Consider the following 21,956-nt stretch of genomic DNA (forward strand, 5'->3'; position numbering starts at 1 on the left):
GTACCCACTCTCAAGCTTCAAGATCCCCAGCTGTTCCCTCTCTTGGGTAGAGTCCTGCATCTCTCCCCCTCCTGACAGGGGTATTTCCAGGCTGCACAGTTCCCTGCCTTTACTGTGTATTTCCCAGCACAATCAGGTTGCCCATGGACACCTGCTTATTTTCTCTTCAGAGATGGTTACCAGGAGTAATTGCTACAGTTGGAAGGTACCACACAGCCCTTTTCTTTATCCAATATTGAACAAGATACTTGGATGATGGGAATTCGAAAAATTTGTGTTTCAAATGAGTTTACAGTTAACATGATACTGAATTTCAAACAGCTGGACTGAGAAATTGCCATTGTTTTTATTCAGCTGTATTAAAAACCTCACCTTTATTTTTAAAATTGTGAAGATACTTTTTGGAGACTTCAGTGACCTAGGATATTTTCCAAGTGGTCACAATCAAGCTTATAAAATACCTGATAGTTCATTAACATTAAAAGGCAATTCATACCTCTCTCAGCTACTGTTTAAGGCTGCCTACGTATTTAGGAAGACAACATTGCATTGGTTTGCACTTAGATTTTGTTTTTTATAGCTTTCATCCATGGGGGCTTTAAAGTTAATTTAAAAAATAATAATAAAAATGTACAGCTTGGATTCTGGAGCACAATTCTACAGCAAAGAGTGAATTGGTGGTATATTGTGCATGGTCCCTGCCTATAGATCTGCCATTTAAAGTGCTTACAAGGGAAAAGTTATGGGTTGTAATATTCCTGCATTAGTACGTACTTCTGCTCTGAGATATTCCACCATGTGTCAGTGATTTCTAGGGTTCTGAGTTCGCCTTCTAGGTGCAGATTCTTGGAGGCAGAAATTGTACATTCTGGTTTTTTTTAACTTGCCCCTTGGATTTTTGGGTGCTTTCATACAGATGTCTGCTACTCTGATTTTTTATAAGAAAAAAGTCAACTCATAATATTAACTGGTTTTAGAGTAGCAGCCATGTTAGTCTGTATCCGCAAAAAGAACGAGGAGTACTTGTGGCACCTGAGAGGCTAACAAATTAATTTATTTATTTATGCTCAAATAAATTTGTTAGCCTCTCAGGTGCCACAAGTACTCCTCATTCTTTTCATTAATATTACTTTCTTTCAGATAATACAGTTTTACAATACCTGCTATGTTAGATGAACATTGTGAATAAGAAATGAATGCTTATCTATGGAAATGTGTAAACTCTTTCTGTCACACTTGTGAAGATTAGCTTTATGCTAATTTAAGTTGACAGCTGTATAAAAGGGATTAGTACCGTCACCATCAAACTCTTTGAGGTTAACTTTCACACATGCTAAATATGAAAGATAAATTTCAAAAGCTTGGAACCATTTTGCATAAGCCATTTATCTTGATTTTCTTTAACCCTGGAAGAGCTGAGACTGCACTTCACAGCATTGCAGAGTGATGATCTAGGAACTACTGCAATTCCTTAAGCAAGGGAAATATGAAAAATAATTCAAAGGTAAATGGCCTATGTGTTTTCTTTTTACTACTTTGCTGAGTGCAATAGTTCACTTTCATGTCTGCATTCTGGAACAGAATATTTAGTCCTGACTTTTCAGAATTCAAGTTAGCAAATGTTTGGATATTTCTGTTTTTGTACTGCTGGTTTTTTAGCCAAAGTGAATGTCTCATCCTAGAGCAATATCTACTAATCGGACAAGTTAATCTTCAGTCTGTGTACATGGAATAGGGTGGCTCAGGGGACTAGAAATGGGATAGTCTACTCTTTCACCTCTAAGTTATTCATTTGAATGTGGGCGCAAGTATGATCACAAGACACTTCCATCCGATGGCTATGTGAACAATGAACTTTCCTTCCTTTCTAAAGGATGATGTAACAAAGTCACGCTGGCGACAAATTGATAGGACAGCATGAAGAAAACTCAGGCTTCCACTGCCTATGTCAAACCTCTTCTGTAGATCAATGAAGTACTTCAGTTTCCAGAGCTGTCAAAGACATCTGTAATGATCTTATAAAATGTCTTCCTTACAAATTATTCCTTGATTTTGTTTTATATGATACATGATATTGTACTATGTGATAAACTCAGGACAGACAGCTGCAAGGATGGGGTAGAAAACCGTCCCAGAAGGGGAAAAGGCCCTCCTCCTTATCAATTGAGAGGGGTGACTACAGGTCAATCAGGTTCAGCTGAGAGGGAGTTACCTGAGGTCAATTAGGATCAGCTGATTCCAACTAAGGGCTGCCTAAAACCTTTTTAAACCTTCCCCTGTTGGGGAGAGGGGGGAGGCAAGCTGCCAGTAGGCAAGGAGCAGCAAGCCTCACCAGGACGGGAGGCGAGGCTGCATTCCCTCCCATAAGGGAGAAAAACAAGCCTCAAAGACTGGCTGAAAGAAGGAACGGACTGCCCCTGTGCAGCCAAGAGGGACTGTTTTACTCCATGCCCATCTCACTAAGACTAAAAATAGCTGAGGCTGGTGAGACTGAGAAGGTGCCTTGCCATAACTAGTCTAGTCCCTTAAACACCCACATTTGCCTTTCCAGTCCTCCTTCCTTGTTGTTAATTTCTGCTGCTTCAATTTTAAGTTCCATAACCTCTTATAGCCCTCACCAATGCTGATAGGTGCTCTTTGTTTGCCTCCTAAATAGCAGAAACCTAGAAGTGAGATTTAGTTCTCTTTGGTGTATTGATTTGTTTTTCATAAACACAAATGTCCACCAGCCTGAAGGCAGAGCCTACCAGGTTGGATCTGCTGTTCCTTACTCAGAAAGCTCCACTAAAGATCTTCCTAGGTGCCAGAGATCACTGGTCTTGAACCTGGGCCATCGGTCCCCAGGCAGTGCTCGGACTGTGGGTGCCACCTGGTAGCTCGCCAGTGGAGAAGGGGGTTAGTAGAGCTCTAGCTCATAAAGGGCCAGCTCACAAAGCTCCTGATTGGGGGAAGATGGCCAGCATGAATTTCTCAGATGCACTACTTAAGCCAGGAGGAGATGCAGGAAGTTGTCCAAGCAACTAGTTGGATCTCTGGTTGGCTGTCATTTTGGAGCTTGCCTACTCACCTGATCCCTGTCTTTCTACTTGTTACTGGTTCCTACCTCCTGGCCTGTTCCTGCCCTTCTTATCCCAGATCCTCTTCCTGCTTCCAGGTTCCTGCTTTCCTGCCTCACTCCATGTCCCTGCTCCACAACCCTCTCCCTGACCTTTGGCTTGACTCCATCTCTGACCACAGCTCCGGTCCTGACATTGGCCATAAGGCTTGACCACTCAGGCCCTGGTCCTCACAGCTTGCTCAGACCACTCCAGCTCCTCCAGGCCAAGGATGGATCCTCTGGATTCCCTTGTTCCCTAAGGGGCATTGGCACTATACGAGAAGGCAATCCATCTGCAGACAGACAACTGAGCATTGCATGCGCAGAACGAGCAGCTGGCTGCTGAGAATTAGCCATTGGGGGAGCAAGCCCACCAGCTCCATGCAAAGAACAGTATGCACTGGACTCGTCCAGCTGCACTGTCATCCAAGCTGGTACCTGCTGTCCCTCAGCCCGTTGTGTCAATGTGGGTAGACTTGACCCAACAGCAACTCACTCCTAAAAAGAGAGAGGACCAACGACACCTTAACCTGCCTTAGGATGACCCGGCTCACGATAACAATATTTCCAGTTGTCCCACGAGGATCCCAGCCTGAAGGAATCTGAGAAATGAGCCAGCCCAGGCTCAGAAAAGGAGGCTAGCCTGAGCATCCTGACAGTGTTCCCCTGAACCTCACACTGGAACACACGCTGGTTCCTGTCAACCGGCACTGCACCTACAAGTGCCAATTGAGTTACGAATCCTGGGGAATCCCCAACCACAACCTCCACAGAAGGCCCTTATGGACTGACATAGCAGATAACTTGATTGATACAGAAGCAGCCCAGGTACTACAGATTCTCCTGTGGACCAAGCTGTTCCAGACCTAGTAGAGATGTTCGATTGGTTCTTCTTATCCTCTGAACCAGTGGCCATGGAAACAGTTCCTCTCAAGTTTACTATCCAAGATCACTGAGAGACCCTACAGTTCAGTACCATCCATTTCCCAACTTCCCTGTGACCTTGGATATATTGTGGTGGCCTTCCACAACCCCCTTGTCTGCTGGCAAGAATTAAATGTAAACTTTTTTTCCCCTTAGAATCCTGCCAGCAACACTGCTTGAGCCCAGGAAATGGGCAGCACTCAGCCATTCCCCAGCAGTAGCAAGCTGGAGTAGCCCAGCAGAACCACCCACTGATCCCGGTCCTTGACTTCTATCCAATTACGGTGTTTACAATGGTGTCTTCAGGTGGAAAGAAAACAAAAATGAAGGCACCTTGCCCCTGCACAGAGACTGATTGCCCAGTCAAGCTACAACCAGGAGCAAACATTCCATTCAGGCATCTATATGCCATCTCCAAGCCTGAACTAGCTGGACTGCACACCTATGTACAAGAGAACGTTGAGCTTTATTCATAAGTTCACCTTGCCTGCCAGGGTGCCAGTCCTCCTTTCTGTCTCTGTCTTAAGGAAGCCTCTGACTGTGCATAGATTATCAGGCTGTGAATCAGGTTGCCATCTGAAATAAATACCTATTAAAACTGCACTGAACTAATGGACTGCATTAATGCCGCTCAGGAATACACACAGCTGGACCTCAGGGGCACATACAGTCTAGTATGTGTTAGAGTTGGGGACAAATGGAAGACCACGTTTTGAACTCATTACAGTCACTTCAAGTATCTTGTGATCCTAGGCAAGGTTACAACATTTTATTAATGATGTTCTGTGGGACATTCTGGATCAATATGTGGTAGCACACCTGGATGCCATTCTTCTTCTTCTTCTTTTATTTTTTAAAACACACTATGCATGTCCATTCCATCCCAAAGAGGTTGTGCCAACATGGTCTCTACAGTAAGGTAGAAAAATGTACCTCTGATCAATCCACTATAGAATTCCTCGGATTCATCCTATCTCCTGCTGGTATTGAAATGGCTGTTCTAGGTAAAGTCAGTCCTTGGGTTGCTAGTGCCATGGAACATTCACAAATTACAACGTTTCCTGGGGTTCACAAACTTTTATTGACTGTTCACCCTGAGATTCTTGGAACGGATCACCCTCTCACTGCCCTTTTCTGCAAAGATACCAGGTTCCTCCGCATTCTTGAGATCCAGCAGGCCTATGAGTAATTAAAACTTGCATTTACCACGGCTCCTGTATTAGTCCACACAAGCTTTCATCATTGAAGCAGGTGTTTCCAACTTGGCAACTGAAGTGGTGCAATCCCAAAAATGCAGTCCTCAATGATTGCTACATCCATGCGTCTTTTACTCCATGAGAATCTCACCCACAGAGCAAAATTAAAAAATTTGGAGAAAACTCCGGGCAATTAGTAGCACCACTCTTCAAAGGTGGTATTATCTAGAATGGGTCCTGTACCCTGTCCAAGTGTACTCTGATTATAAGAACCTAGAATGTAGACTCATAGAGTTAAAGGCCAGAAGGGACCATCATGATTATCTAGTCTGACCTCCTGCACATTGCATTCACCCACTCCTGTAATAGATCCGTAACCTCTGAGTTACTGAAGTCCTCAAATCATGATTTAAAGACTTCAAGTTAAAGAAAATCCACCATTTACACTGGTTTAAACCTGCAAGTGACCTATGCTCCATACTGCAGAGGAAGGCAAAAAAAAACAAAACAGGGTCTCTTCCAATCTGACCTGGGGGAAAATGCCTTCTCAACACCAAATATGATGATCAGTTGTTATACTCTGAGCATGCGGGTGAGACCCACCAACCAGACACCTGGGAAAGAATTCGCTGTAGTATCTGCATAGAGCCAGGTTTCTCAACCAGCGACAACTTTGGTGGGTCTTATTCTTTTCGTGCTTTGATTTTGTATTCTCTTATTGCCTAGGAACCAAAAATAGCAAGGCTGGCGCTCTGATCTGGAAAAGAGACTGTTACGCTGACTTAAAAGATGCAACCACTGAAACCTTCTCAATCCTCAAGTCTCATAACTTTTTGGCCATGCATCTGTCTCTATAGGTTCAACATCAATCAATTTTGGAATGTATTGCTTATTGCTCTAAAAGTAACAAAATAATCTTTCACCTGGGTACCTACTCTTCATTTTTGCAGAGCTGGCAGGAGGTGGTTGTTGCTAAATGCTTCTTGCATTCACCTAATTTTTGCTTACACTTCCCTTATTCCTAAGAATTTTTTTTTCATATTCCATGTTGCTTGGGAAGCATAGTTAAAGATGTTGTCATTGAACTGCTTCTTAAGCAATCCCTATGCAGCTAGATGTTTTTCATGGAATGGATAACTCTTAAATGTTCCTTGTTTCAAGTGATGTCACCGTTTTTCTTTCCTCCCAAAGTCACTCCTATGGTTCATATCAATTCGGTGTCCCCTCCCTTTTTTTATTCAAAATTAATTACAACAGAAATTTTAAAAAATGAAACTGATCATAGAAAGGATTATTTGCACTAAGGGAAGGAATCCCTTGCCATTTTGAGTTTCCAGCATTAATAATTTTTAGTGGCCTTCATTTTGGGTCTCTGTTGCACATTGCATCCCACAGTTTTGTCCTTGGGAGGTTGATGTGTATGGTGGAGTGGCCTCCAGTTGGTTCACAATGTGGACTTAGTCTAGTAGTTCCGACAGAAGTAATATCAGAAGCCAAATTTTCACTGTAAAAACAAAATTTGTTCTTTTTCCAGTCGTAGAGCAAAATGCAGTTACACTGAAATTTGAAACATAGATGCACAAATGAAACACTGGTGTCAGGTAACGGAAGGAAACCTTGTACTCTTTCATTGTGGAAAAAGCCTATTCTGTTCTAAATAGGGTGAAGGGAACTTTTCTGAAACTTAGCAATACATCTTTATATTATCTGTTTCATGTACTACGGTTGTATAAGCAAGAAGCTTGGATGTTTTGCTGATGTATCTTGTTGGATTTCCTCTCATCTTTAAGTCTTTTTGTTTACTTTTACAAGTATATTGAGTTCTATAAAGCTCTTTAATCGTATCCTGCTTTCTAAAACACAATTAAGCCCCCACCCTTTGGAGTGATATTATGATTTTAAAGCCACAGCTTCATGGGAGCGGGAAGTGGAGGGAAAAAATACCAGCACCATTCTCTATCGCAGGGGTGGGCGAACTTTGTGGCCCAAGGGCCACATCTGGGTATGGAAATTGCATGCAGGGCAGGGCGTTGGGATGTGGGAGGGAGTGCGGGGTATGGGAGGGGGCTCAGGGTAGGGGGTTGGGGTGCAGGAGGGGGTGCAGAGTGCGGGAGGGGGCTCAGGGCAGGGGGTTGGGGTGCAGGAAGGGTGCAGGGTGCGGCAGGGGGCTCAGGTCAGGGGTTAGGGGGCTCAGGTCAGGGGGTTGGGGTGCAGGGAGCAGAAGGGGTTTTGGGTGCAGGCTCCAGTCCAGTGCCACTTACCTTGAGTGGCTCTGGGGTGGCAGCAGTGTGCAGTGGGGCTAAGGCAGGCTGCATGCCTGCCCTGGCCCTGCACCACTCCCGGAAGTAGCCAGCACCACGTCCCTAGGGCACCACGTTCCCGGTCAATGGGAGCTGTGGGGGGTGGTACCTGCAGGCGAGGGCAGTGCTCAGAGCCCTCTGCCCTCCCTTCCCCCAGGGGCTGCAGGGACGTGGTATTGGCCCCTTCTGGGAGTGACGCAGGGCCAGGGCGGGCAGGGAGGCTGCCTTATCCCCACTGCACCTGTCAATCCTGCAGGCCAGACCCAAAGCCCTGAGGGGCCGGATCTGGCCCGCAGGCCGTAGTTTGCCCACTCCTGCTCTATAGTGTGAGGAGAGAGGCAGACTCACCACCCCCTTTGAAAGTCAGAGGGGAGAGGAGCATGTACATTGGTAGTGTCTGTACCTGCTTGTGCACCATCAGCTCAGGGCTAGTTATGATCTGGACCTTTAGTAAATATGGATGGGATTTTCAAAGAGGCCTAAGGGAGTTGGGTGCCCAATGTCCATTGAATTTCATTAAATTCCTTAGGCTCAGGTTTTCAAAGGAGCCTATGTCTGTAAAGATGATGTACAGTTTGTTTAAATACTTTAAAGACAATGTTTTGCATATCCTAGTTATTCGGGTTATTGAGCAAAACTTTAAAACACTGATTTCTATCTTTAAAATATTTTGTTATCTCAACTCTAAGCCAGCAGTTACTTATGAATTCCAAAGGGAGCATGTCAACATTCAAAAGCAATTTTCTTTTGTCTTTGTCAAGGTTCCTCCCCCACTCTGAACTCTAGGGTACAGATGTGGGGACCTGCATGAAAAACCTCCTAAGCTTATCTTTACCAGCTTAGGTCAAAACTTCCCCAAGGTACAAAATATTCCACCCGTTGTCCTTGGACTGGCCGCTACCACCACCAAACTAATACTGGTTACTGGGGAAGAGCTGTTTGGACGCGTCCTTCCCCCCAAAATACTTCCCAAAACCTTGCACCCCACTTCCTGGACAAGGTTTGGTAAAAAGCCTCACCAATTTGCCTAGGTGACTACAGACCCAGACCCTTGGATCTTAAGAACAATGAACAATCCTCCCAACACTTGCACCCCCCCTTTCCTGGGAAATGTTGGATAAAAAGCCTCACCAATTTGCATAGGTGACCACAGACCCAAACCCTTGGATCTGAGAACAATGAAAAAGCATTCAGTTTCTTACAAGAAGACTTTTAATAAAAATAGAAGTAAATAGAAATAAAGAAATCCCCCCTGTAAAATCAGGATGGTAGATATCTTACAGGGTAATTAGATTCAAAAACAGAGAGAACCCCTCTAGGCAAAACCTTAAGTTACAAAAAAGATACACAGACAGAAATAGTTATTCTATTCAGCACAGTTCTTTTCTCAGCCATTTAAAGAAATCATAATCTAACACATACCTAGCTAGATTACTTACTAAAAGTTCTAAGACTCCATTCCTGGTCTATCCCCAACAAAGAAGACTACAGACAGACAGACAGACCCTTTGTTTCTCTCCCTCCTCCCAGCTTTTGAAAGTATCTTGTCTCCTCATTGGTCATTTTGGTCAGGTGCCAGCGAGGTTACCTTTAGCTTCTTAACCCTTTACAGGTGAGAGGAGCTTTCCCCTGGCCAGGAGGGATTTCAAAGGGGTTTACCCTTCCCTTTATATTTATGACAGTCTTCAAAGACAAAGTGCAAGGCTCATCTCTTTGGCCAAGTATTTGTTTGACACTGGGCTAAAACTGTCAGATGAAAAGGATTTCAAGCAGGAGAAAACGCCCAAAGCTGCTTGAAGCTGTCAGGAAGGTGTTATCGGTTTCTGTGCTGAGCATCACAATTTTTTATTGCTAACAATATATGCTCCAAATGCAGCCCAAGCTTTCGGGGGGAGCATAGACCTTCACTGAATCCCTTTCCCAAAAGTGGCAGAAGTTTAAGGCCTTTTTGTGTGAGGGTGCAGGCATGGCCCAGCATCAGGTTGGAGCCATGTTCGGTGCCTAGAAACTGCAGCATTTGATGCCTCTGCTGGAAAGAACTGCTACATTCTGATGTTTCGAGGTTCCATCAGAATTTCCAGAATAAGAGGCCAAAGAGGCATTGAAATCCTTCATAGAAGAGTTAAATGGCCAGACCAGCGCTTTCAGGATACTTTGTTCATGTCCCTTTCTACCAGCTAGTTCCACGCATGGGCACATCAGACTAGTGAAGTACAAAGCTTCAGATGTTTCATGGTAATTGCCTTGCCAAACCAGTTTACTTACGACTGGGTCACTGTGTTCTTTCAGTCTTTTTGGACCATTCAGTGCCTTGAGAGGTTTGCTTGATAAAGCAGCTTTATAAATAACATTGTATTGTGTGTGTGTGTGTGTGTGTGTATGACCTAACAGGCCCCAAAGGGACAGTGTCTCTCACAGTACTAGTTCTTAGTCTAGCATTAAGTACAGAGTTAGGGCAGTTCTGTGATCTATGCAAAACAGGTGCAGCTAATAGTATTCTCACAATAAAGAACAGCCTGTGTGCTCAGCTTTGTTGCTTTAATGTTTCCTTTCCTTTAGTTTTTAAGTTCATGACTTAAATGGTGCTTGAAAACCATTGCCAGCCACGCTGAGGAGAAAGTGATGGGCTAAGCTCAGGGCCACCGGGAGGGGGGAGGGTGCGCGGCACAAGTGGGGCAATTTGCCCCGGGACCCGCAGAGGCCCCCGTGAGAGTTTTCAGGGGCCCCCACGAGAGTTTTTGGCGGCTGGGTGTCCTTCAGTGCCGCCGAACACACCCGGAGTGAAGGACCCACCTCCGCTCCGGGTCTTCGGCGAAGTGCCCTGAAGACCCGGAGCAGAAGGACCCCCACCGCCGAAGACCCCAGGCCCCCCTGAATCCCCTGGGTGGCCCTGGCTAAGCTACAGGAAGATATTTAGAAGCCATAATACAGTACTTTTAGTTAGGGTTTCTGTAGCTCAGTGATACTTTCAGCTAATTAGTCACACGCGATCAGGGAGTTACTATCCGCTGGCTTATTTACCCTGGTGTCTTTGTATTTTCACTGCTGTTGGTTTCAAATCATACCGCTGCCTTCCAAATGCATCCAGAAAACGATGTGCCTTCAGACCAGAAATCCATTATACCCAAATATCTAAACTCCATCTTGGCAAATATTGGGCATTAGAGTTAATCAGAGTTGCAAAACTGCTGGCAGATAGCTTGAAACTACACATTCTTCAATCCCTTACTTGCAAGTATCTCAAAATGGTTTCATCGACAGTTGATGTTTATGTACAACAAACCCTTGCAAACAGCTGGTGGTAATATGCATACAGATGTTAACTGCATACAAATTCTTGTATGTCAGATTGCAGCATAGTAACATTTGGTGTTGTTCAAAGATCTGCTCATTCACGAGTATGGTTATGGTTGGTGACTGTCGTTTTTCAGGGTACAACTGAGTTGCTTTTACTAAAAGAAAAAAAAATACTCATTTATATACAGTAAAGCAAACAGAGGAAAAGGATATTTTTATCTTAAAATTTTTATCTTAAAGTGACATAGAATTTGGAACTTTATAACCTGGTAAGAATAGGTAAGATGATGCCTATAGTGGACTGTGGGTCTTTTTGCATGTATGTGGGGTAAAAATATCAGCGACCGAGGAATCAGGTGTGTTTGATTTTATTAAATGGGTTGTGAGATGCTTCCAGGTTGTTCATGTACTTTGCACACTCCTGATAACCATGTGAATTTATTTAATAAATAAAAGCCCTATCTGCCCAAAACTCCAGTAACAGGAGCATTCTCCCTCCAAACAATGATTTGTCAAGGAGACTTAACGGTTTGGAGAGAGGGTGGGATGAGTTAGAAAATGTGTCCTTGGAAGGAGACAATCATTTAATCAAAAGGGAAATAACTTAACGTTGTTGTAATGGGACTTAATTCCATGTTGTACAGGTTCCTCACATATCTGAGGCTATTATACTTCCAGGTCAGTACACACTCACCTTCCAGGTCTGTTGAACATATATAGTACAAACACACACATTGAAACAAAGCATAATTAATCTTCATCTAAGGTTGGTTTGAGCTTGTTCTTTTGTCTTACTAACTGACGTCCAGTTTCTGAAATAAATCAAATACTTATGCTCACTTCATCATACTACAAGTAACCTCTGTCAGCCTGTCAAAGCAAGAGACAGGAGCCCCCACTTTTGAAGTTTCCATCCCACATACTATCTCTCCTACTGTTTCTTTTTTAAAATTTAAGAGTAAGTGCTTTATAATTGTCACTTCCTTCCATTCTGAGCCATCGGTACAGAGAGCATTCTATCTGGTAGATATGTTCTGCTTGTACCACTCAGAAGAACTGGACAGAGTAGATTTCTGGAGCTGACCTATCCATTATCAACCATAGCTATTAGGTGATTATAGGTATGTGAATTAAACTGAAAGAGCAATTATAAATCTTTTTTTTTTTTTTTAATTTTTATTTTAGCTGGGAAGTACAAACATTACCAGACTCACCCATTCATCAGGAATCAGTCCAGTATAATTTTAGTTTAAAATTTATGTTTTCCTTCTATGGATAAATCATAGAAATGATTCAGTTAATTAATGCTCATGTAGTTGTGTGGAAACGCTCATTTACATTTTTCAATTTGTACTGTTCCAAATGCTTGCTTGTTTATGAAAAGTCCCATAAATAAATCTTATGCCCATAAATGTCAAAGTTCAAACTTTAAGCTTATGAGTATTTAGAAACCTTCTGGCCACATTCCTTTGATTTTTGGTAAGTCATTTAGCAAACAGTGATAGAAGCTTCTGAGGTTTGCTAAAACTAACATGCCTTTTGTTTTTTCTAGGGTAATAAATGCAGGGAAAAGCACACACAATGAAGACCAAGCAAGTTGTGAAGTGCTTTTTGTAAAGAAGAAAACTGGAGGCACTAATTCCACACCAAACAAAAACACGTCCACCAAACGAAGGTCCTCACTGCCAAATGGAGAAGGACTACAACTGAAAGAAAACTCAGTAAGTAGTCTCCACTAATCTTGCTGTCTGAATAGAAATACAAACTAACATAAGTAGACAGTGTAAGACAAATGAAAAACCCAAGAATTCTTGCTAAGTTTTGAAGATTTTCTTGTTACCCCTCTGTGGCCTAGTTGGCTCTGCTTTATCAAAGAAAACTTCACTCGTTTTACTTAGCTCCACTTTCGGATTTTGAATTTCACATGCTGCAAAATGTTTCTCACTTAAAGGGTTTTCTAATTTAGAGAAGAGACAAAAAATGATAGGGGACATGCTAGAGGTATATAAAATAATGAAGGATCTAGAGAAGGTCCATTGGGTGGACCTGTCGATCGTTTCTCATAACACAAGCCCAAGAGAATGTAAGCAAAATTTAAAGGCAACATATCTAACACAGATAAAAGGAAATACTTTTTTACTATAATACATATTTAACAAGTGGCATTTACTGCCACAAGATAGTATTGAGAGAGCTTAGTAGGATTCATAAAAGAAATAGTCCTTAATCATGCATAGTTCCAATATTTATATATAAATAGGAGTTAAAAGGATATATGTACTTCATGATGTAAGCTAATCATTAATAGTACTGGGTATGGAAGAAATTTCTCCTGTGGGCAGATTTTGACATAAATTGTCAAATAGAGGGTTTCTTGCAATCATTGGGAGATTGGCCATTATTAAGGCTCAGATTTTTGTCACAGCTATTTTTAGTAAAAATCACGGACAGGTCAAGGGCAATAAACAAAAATTCACAGAAGCCTGTGACCTATCTATGATTTTTTACTAAAAATATCCTTTTCAAAATGGAGAGGGAAGAGGGTCCAGCAGCCACAGCAGCTGTGGGCTCTGGGGTCTCCTCCCTGCCTGCCGTGGCTGAAACGCTGTGGGGGGTCCACCGCCACCCACTGAGGCTAAAACGCTGCGGGATCCCCTGCCATGGCTGGACTGCTGCAGGGAGCCAAGTAGCAGTGGGAATTCTGGGGGACCCTCAGGAGCTCCGGGATCCCCCTGCTGCCCAGCGCCTAGGAGCTGCTGGGAGCTGCTGCCAGCAGCATCTGAGAGCTGCAGAGCTGCCTGCTGACAGCTCCAACCCTGGTGCATAATCATAGCCTTAGCCATTGTAGAATATACTGTATGTGGCATGTGTAGGCAGACACTACATGACACTGAAATGTGATGTGGCGGTAACAGAATGCATGCATTGGTGCCATTTAGGTGCTTGTCTTTGCCTGTCAGATCAGCAATCTTCCCCATGATGTTTTCAGCTTCATTTCTCACTCAGTCTTTCACAAACTAGGATTATTATTTTAAAGGCACCATAAATATATGTGGATTACAGAAACATATGTACAAACAAGTAGAAGACACAGTCTCAGCCCTGAGGGTATGAACAGGTACAAGGGGGTGGGGGAAGGTCTGAATATCAAAACCAAAACCAAGAAAACTGGGACAGAGGAATCTTTATATTTGATCAGTGTGAGTTTGAAATTGTTCAAGACACCAGGACAGCAGAGAATGATGCCACCAAATAGTAATAAGGCTCTTTTTAAAATGTTACTCAAGCTCTTCTACAGGTTTTGTCAAGGTCCTGATGTTTAAACAAGTTAAACTTTCAATTGCCTAGGCAAAATAGTCATTCAGGTATGCATTGAACTAGTTCAAACAAACACTGAGATTCAGCAAATCTATTCAGTATTTGCATGCACAACTGATCATAATAGCCATGTAAACATGCAATGCATGACTTGTACACACAGTCACAGTAATTGCACATGTGTACCTCATTTGATATTTCATTTTAAAACAAGTGAAGACCATGCTAGTATCCTGCAGTATAGTGCTAATCTGACACACATACAGTTAACTGTTGCATCTGTTTTTGTCTTCCTGCTTAATATACTGTTTCAACGTTCATGGAGCATAGGAAGTATCATGCCAGATCACACTAATATTCCGACTAATCTAGTTTCTTGTCTCCAACTGTTGCCACAATCAGATTCTTCATAGGAAGGTAAAAACCTTATGTTTGTCTATTTCCGTAATAGTTTGCCCAAAGGGAATATGTTTTTCCAAATCAAAAGCAGTTAGTGGTTTTATATCCCTAGTTTGCATGATTTTTAATTCGATCTAAATGTAACTCATTAGTCAATAGATGTTCTCATTATTATCTTCTTCATGATGACAGAGTTCCACAAGTTAATTACGTTTTAAAACTATTTTATCAGTTTTAAACTTGCTGACTGCCAGCCTAGTTAAATGTTCCCATGTTCCCGTGTAATGAAAAGCGGTTTATAGAATCTGAGGTTTACCTTTTCCATACTATTTGTTATTTAATATACTGCTCTCATACTCTTTCTTCTCTCAAGTGAACAGTCCTAAGCTCTACAATCTTCCTACTCACAGAAGTCTTTCCATAATTCTAATGTTTACCTGTGTGTGGGTCTCTTCAATTTCTGCTGTATTTGTCTTTTTGAAAGAGGTCGACCACAAATAAACGCAGTATTCCAGATGAGGCACGATTGGTCTTTGATAGCATGACAATATTTACGGTATTATTTGCTATCCCATCCTCAATACATTTTCTTGATATATCCTGTCTATAGATTTACCTCCATATTTGCTAAATAGAGACCACGAGAGGATGCTATAACATGTACTAGCACTATGGGGCAGTGCACCTTACAGTCATGTGTCTAACTACTGCTTGCAGATTTAAAATTGCAAATATAATATTTTCCCAAAAGAGGGAGCACATGGCTAGAGAAACTTTGCTACTAGAAGGCAGTCTTGCTCCAGCAGCTAGCAGAGTTTTTTTCTAGTTGTGCGTGTGCTGGACTGAACCTATGAAAAAAGACAAGACGTCACATCTTTATTATTATTATTAATTATTTGTATTATGTAAAGCATAGCAGATCTTTTATCTGTATCTGTCTTTGGTGTTGTCCCAGTGCTAAGGATACTGTATTTTTAATATGATAGGATTTTGTTTTTTTTTAATATGAGGAAGATTATGTAAAATGCAGGCACTTCTCCATCACATTAGTATGTAGAAATAGAGATGAGACACTTCAATGCATGTGTCTTGCTGGGATGTTATTTCACTTCATGGGTTGTTAGGAAAAAGGCCAAAACTGAGTTCTGCAGCCACTCAGTAGGGATAGCCCAGAATGACACACTCTCTGAAATCTTACTGTGATTATTAAAGGGTTCCATGTAAATAAAGGAAGGACGAGGGGAAGAAGGAAAGGATTTATTAAATAATTGTTTAAGGGAAAAGGTGTTTAAAATAGTTAAAGCAATTACAAAGAAAATGCAAATTAAATTTTGAAATCTTTTGATTTATTAATACTGTTTTTCTTTTCTTCAGATTTCTTTACTACTTGACAGAACATGCTCTGCAAGCTCACATGCCTTTTCTTGCTTCTCCTATCTTCCGTTTTTCTCACATTCCCTGGGACGCTTGTATGACTTTTAAATGGCAGCCAAATTTGGAAGTTGTAAAATCCTTTTCATTTAACATTTGATCAAAGTAACTGGAAATCCCCAGCCCCCGCGAACCAGAACGATTTAAGTGCTGCTTGGAGATGTGTGAGATGCCTGCCAAGCAATACTGAAACGTAGTTTTCAAGAGAAGTTGCCATCTGGTGCAGTATCACCAAGTGGTTTCCAGCAGAGTTTCCTTTGCAGCTGGAGGTGGAAAAGCAGCACTGCACTAGGAACCTTATCCTGCAAGCTGTTTGCACCCGTGTGGGAGTCTGTCCACATGGGGGAGCCCCATTGAAATCAGTGGGGTTCTGCATGGGGACAGGAAGCTGCCTATGTACATCAGCTTAAAGGACTGGGACCCGATTCCTCAAAGCTGAGCTGTAAAGTTAGAGCCTCCCAAGAAGAGGAGGAAGGTGGGACTATACAGAGGAGGTGAAGCAAGAAAGGGATGCAAGGCTACTTTTTTGCCCACAAAAAGCAAGGAAACCTGGAAAAAGGAAATTAACATTTTTATTTTTATTTTTATTTTTTTAATAAAACTAACAAAATAACAAAAGCAGCAGAAGACAAGAATCCAAAAGCCTGATCCTCAAGTAAATAAGATTTTTCCCATTGACTTAATTAATTAGGTTTGATCCCAAATTGGACATTTTGTTTTAATTTGCAAAGATTATACTTAAAAACTATATTAAAATATCATTAAATTCTGTGTTTTGGATTGTCAGCAGCTGGGGGGAGGAGACAGTGCCCTGACAATATTAGATACAGTTAAGTAAATAAAACAAGTTCCATCCTATTATATTGTGTTAGGATATTGCCATGGTTGCTGACCAGTCAGAATGCAGGATTTAATATTAGTACTTATAATTGACTAATATGAGACAATATTAACTTAAAGCAGAATAATTTTGATTGGTTAACACTGTAGTGTCATTCATGCATATCCAGTTTCAAAGAGTATCTATTTTTTTGTGTGACTTAAGGTTCGTTGCACAACAATGCCTACTGTGCATGTCATTTGTGACATCAGGAGGTGTTTTCCCAACCATTTGGTTAGTGAAGGTGACAACTGGCCCACTTCTGTTTGTTGTTAGACCTACAGGTATATATTTTCAGTGGTCCAGCTGGCAATTTGAGGGTGCATTTGGAAAAAATTTGGGTGCATTTTTTGCACTTATGATTAATTGCAGGAGCTATTACAACATACGAGATTGCAGGTGCTAATCAAATAGTTGGATATGTAACTATTGGGATTTGCACCTGCATTCATGTGCAATGGGAGGCTAGTTTCCAGCCTGCCTGAAAGTTTACCCCAAATTGTATTGCTGTGTACTGTATGATTTTTGTCAGTGATTCAAGCTCTTATTGTGCACGTACACGCAGTCTCTCACATGATTCTTTGTCTTTTGCTTTGTTAAAAACAAAGGCCACATATCTAAAGCCTGCTAAAAGGTCAGAATTAATTTCTTATAATTACAAAACCAGGAGACTGCTGTCCTAGCTCTCAGCCAGGTCCAGTAGCAGAGGAGCCTGAAGCTGATTACATCTCACAGCAGACTAGAAATGCATTTTGGGATTCAGTGCGGTGAGATGGCTGCTTTTTTTTTTTTTTTAAATCATCTCTCCGGTGCCTAGTCAGAGGTCTGTATCCTTCCCAAATTCAAAAAAAGAAACACTTTTTAGATTTTTTCATATTATTATTACTATGTTTTGATTAATTAAATTTCTAGTCAAAGGACTCTGACCAGCCAAACAAGAAGTGGAGGGGGAGAGGCAGGTTTAAGAGACAGTTTGAACTGTTGATTTTTTTTTAAAGATAATTTCACAGGGAAATAAATTGTTTGTGAACTGTGTGCATCACTCTTCCACTATCCTGCCACAAAAACCAGCTGGCTAGCCATTCTGGCTACTCAAATCTTTGCTTTGTGACTGCTGCTGAAATAAAAAAACATGTGACCCAAGTCACTAAGCAGCAGCAAAAGTTTACCAGTGCAAGCAGAAGAAAGTATTTTTTTGGCCCTCATTACCGTAATGTCTGGATGTCTCACAGTCTTCAATATTTTGATCTTCACACCTCTCTATTGTAGGGAACTACCATTATTCCCATTTTACAGGTGGGAAACTGAGGCAAAGAGAGTAAGGTCTTGTCTACACTGGCAAGTTTCTGGGCAGTAAAGTAGCTTTTGGTGCTCAAACTGCAGACGGGAACACACTGCCAAGCCACTTTGTGAGCAGAAACTCCTCAGCTGCAGCGCTGCAAAAAAATCACCTCGACGAGAGTCGTAAGGCTATTTGCGCAGAGGCTCCAGCACTCTATTGCCCGAGTAGACACTTGATTGCTTTCTGCACTGTAATTGGCCTCTGGAGCTGTCCCATAATGCCTCAAGCAACCGCTCTGCTCATTGTTTTGAGCTCGGCTACCCTGGAGACATGCGCCCCTCCCCTTTCACAGCACCGTTTCTGCCAGCCGCTGGGTGCTGTGCTGATCTGCTCCGGGACACAAAGCAAACCATTAAAGAGGAATGCTTATGCTGTTGAATACAGAGGCATGTGGGGGAGCTGTGCAGAGAGCCCAGGGAGGGCAGTGGGGGCTGATGTTGGGGGTTTCCCTCTTCCCCTGCCTCAGGACTGGTTGCTTCCTGCCACTGTCTGAACTTACAAGACAGCGTGCTGACACGCTCTCTATCCACCCAAACACACTGTCTCTCTCTCTCCCCTCCATACACACACGCACACACTCCCTGTCACACACTCTTCCCTCCTACCCCCCCCCCCCAATTTCAGTTGAAAAGCAGCTGGCAATGTAGTAGGATGCCTATGGAACAATGGGATTGGGAAACCTGCATCATGTGACGCTGTGCCTGCCCCAATGCACTGCTGTCTTTGCCGCTCTAAGAGCTGCTAATGTGGATGCGCTCCAGCGTCACAAGGGGCATTGTGTGGACACGCATCAGCGGTTTAAGTCCAGCGTTTTAATAGAAGTGGTATAACTTGTGGCGCAGAAACTTGCCAGTGTAGACCGACCTGAAGTGTTTTGCCCAGTGTCACAAGGAAAATTTGTGGAGCAAAAAACAGACCCTGGGCTTCCAAGTCCCAGGCAATGTCCTTCCCATTGGACCATCCCTCTTCCTGTACTTGCATATTCTCAGAGGCATCACAAGCTGAAAATAAATAAATACTTGCTTTAAAAGGAGCCTTTTTAAATTGTGTTTTTTTTTTAAAAAAAAAAAAAAGAGAATCTGAGAGTCTCATGATTTCTTGCCTGTCCACTCTCAGGAAAGATTGCCAGTTAGGTAGCCATGTGTTCCGCGTCTTCTCTAGCCCCAAACTAAAACACATTATTTTGTTTAATAGAATTCTTTGAAGTTATCAGTACTTCTATTACAGCAACACCTAGAGGCCCCAAATGAGATCAGGGCCCCATTATACTGGCCACTGTTCACACACCTAGTGAGAGAGAGTCTCTGCGCTGTAGAGCTTACAGTCTAAACAAACAAGATAGACAAGTGTGGAAGGGGAAACAGGTGCAGAAAGGTGAGATGACTTGCCCAGGGTCCCACGGCATACCAGGGGCAGTCTGGGACTGGAAGCCTGGTCTCCCGAGTGTTCAGTGTCCCCTCCGCTGACCCATGCTACCTGCCAAGTTAGAACGGATAAGCTTCATCATTCCAAATTCATTTCATGGTAAAATATTTTGTTTGTCAGGGATTTCTGGTGTCTGATACTTTATTATACTGCAAAGGGGGCCCGTGGTCTGCTGTGTTGCCTCAGGGGATGCAGGAGCTAATCAGTACTGGAACTCAGTGATTGATCTCTCACGTGGGCAACTTAGGGAGATAGGGTTAGAGCAGCTATGTCTGCCCCCATCCATGCCCTCCTGGTTAAGAGGAAGTTGGTTCCCTTCCTTGCTCTGGTGAAGTTGAGGCTCTTGGCTGGAGCAGCCCCCAAGAGCAGGATCTTTAAGAAACTGAGCTAATTCCATGTGTTTTGTAACCCTGCTGATGGCATGTCTGTGGATTCCTTCCTCTTCCCGTAGTTATGGGTGACAGGGAGGAGAGGGAGAGTGTGAGCCGTAGCTGTGTCAGGAGTGCAGCCTGCTCTCTCTTGTCCTGAAGCAGAGCCCGGTGAATATGCACCCAGCTGGGGCACAGGGAATGAGTAGTAAAGTTAGGAATTAGGGGCATAAGCGAGCAAGTGGAAGGCCGAGGAAGTGTGTGTGTACGCTGACTCATTCAGGCTTCCTTCCTAATCCAGGGAGGGCCACTTGTCCAGAGAATACTACTTCTACAGAAGAAGCACTGCTGACAGAACCAGAGAGCCATGCTGGCATAGCATCCCCTCTGACCAGCAAGGGTCTTCCTTAAACGGCAAAACTGACTCAGGAGCAGAGCTTCTAGCTCTGCTCCTAAATCACCTGAGGCAGAAGCTCTTCTCTCTGCCCCATCCTGGCACCCTCCCACTATAACAGACAGAGGAGGAGAGCTGCCACAGCCTTCCTACAGTAACTGAAGATGAAGAGTTACCACACCAGTAAATGGCGCCCCAAAAAAAAAAAAGTGAGAGAACTACAGTAAGCAGAAACTGCCAAACAGGGAGAGGCAAAATGCACTCTGCTGTGGACAGCTCTGTGCAGGTCTTAATGACTTCTATCCTGCTCATAGGTGTTAATACTTCCTCTCCTTAAAGAGTGAATTAGAGCTAGTCAGAATATGTGGGGGGAGGCCCTTCTGCTGAAAAGTTTGACAAAACCCGCTAAACTTTTTGGAATATCAAAAACCAAAATATTTCAGCTGAAAAACTAAGTGTTTGTATTCAAAAATTGCGCCACCTAGTCTCATGTGAGTTGTAGTTAAGGTGCCTTATGCTCTCCTCTGTGGGCTGGGCTCTTTAGCCAGACTGCATCTTCCAAGGTGCAACACTTTCTCCTCTCTCTGTGAGGGTAGGGCATCTGTGCTAGGGGTCACTGGCCATGGTACTTCATGGGAAATTATAGTTCCATGGAAAAACAGCTTTGAAAGAATTGTTTCAATCAGCACTCATGTGAACTTTGAGTGATTCTAAGCCATGGGTGAAATTTTGGTCCCACTGAAGCCAAAGATGCCTGAATTTCACCCCATGTTTCAAGTTAATGAGATTGGATGGGATGCTGCTTTCACAGATATCTAGAATTTAAGACCAGAAGGGACCATTAGCTCATCTAATCTGACCTCCTGTATATCACACACCATTAAATGTTGCCCAGTTACCCCTGTACTGAACCCCATAACTTTGGTTTGACTAAAAGCCTAGGTAGCATTTGGCTAAAGTATATCTTTCAGAAAGGGAGCCGGTCTTGATTTGAAGATATGAAGAGCTGGGAGAATCCATCACCTCCCTTGATAGTTTGTTTCCGTGGTCAGTCACCCTGAATGATAAAAATGCATGCCTTTTATTTCTAATTTGTATGGCTTCAGCTTCCACCCTTGTATTCTTGTTATGCCTTTCTCCTCTAGATTAAAGAACCCTTTAGTATATCTCCCCACCCCACCCCGAACATACTTATACACTGTAATCAAATCACCTCTCTGTCTTCTTTTCGATAAGCTAAACAGATTGAGCTCTTCAGATGTCTCACTATATGGCATTTTCTCTAGCCCTATAATTGTTTTTGTGGCTCTTTTGGCACCTTCTCCAGTTTTTCAAAAATCCCTTTTTTAAAATGTGGACACCGGAACTGGATTCAGTATTCCAGTATGGGTTTTATCAATGCTGTACACAGAGGTAATATCACTTCTCTACTCCTACTCACTTCTCCCCTCTTTATACATAAAGGGTTGCATTAATCCTTTTTGTGACAACATTGCACTGGGCGCTTATGTTGGGTTGTGTGTCCACTATTAACCACTACGTCCTTTTCAGTCACTGTTTTACAGGAGGCAGTCCCCCATTCTGT

The 21,956-nt window shown here is 42.7% G+C and overlaps 1 protein-coding gene across 2 annotated transcripts in view; it reads left to right on the plus strand.

Moving 5' to 3' along the window:
- PPM1H (protein phosphatase, Mg2+/Mn2+ dependent 1H) overlaps positions 1-21,956 on the plus strand; it is a 210,611-nt gene that overhangs the window by 93,799 nt on the left and 94,856 nt on the right. For both annotated transcript variants that reach the window (XR_013347901.1, XM_077833569.1), the window contains exon 2: positions 12,367-12,535. Coding sequence is in view for 1 of the 2 variants with exons in the window: in XM_077833569.1 (XP_077689695.1) it covers positions 12,367-12,535 (169 nt within the window). In the remaining variant the exon portion in view is untranslated. The remainder of the gene's footprint in view (positions 1-12,366; positions 12,536-21,956) is intronic.

Source organism: Eretmochelys imbricata, chromosome 1, assembly GCF_965152235.1.
Source record: "Eretmochelys imbricata isolate rEreImb1 chromosome 1, rEreImb1.hap1, whole genome shotgun sequence".
NCBI lineage: Eukaryota > Metazoa > Chordata > Testudines > Cheloniidae > Eretmochelys > Eretmochelys imbricata.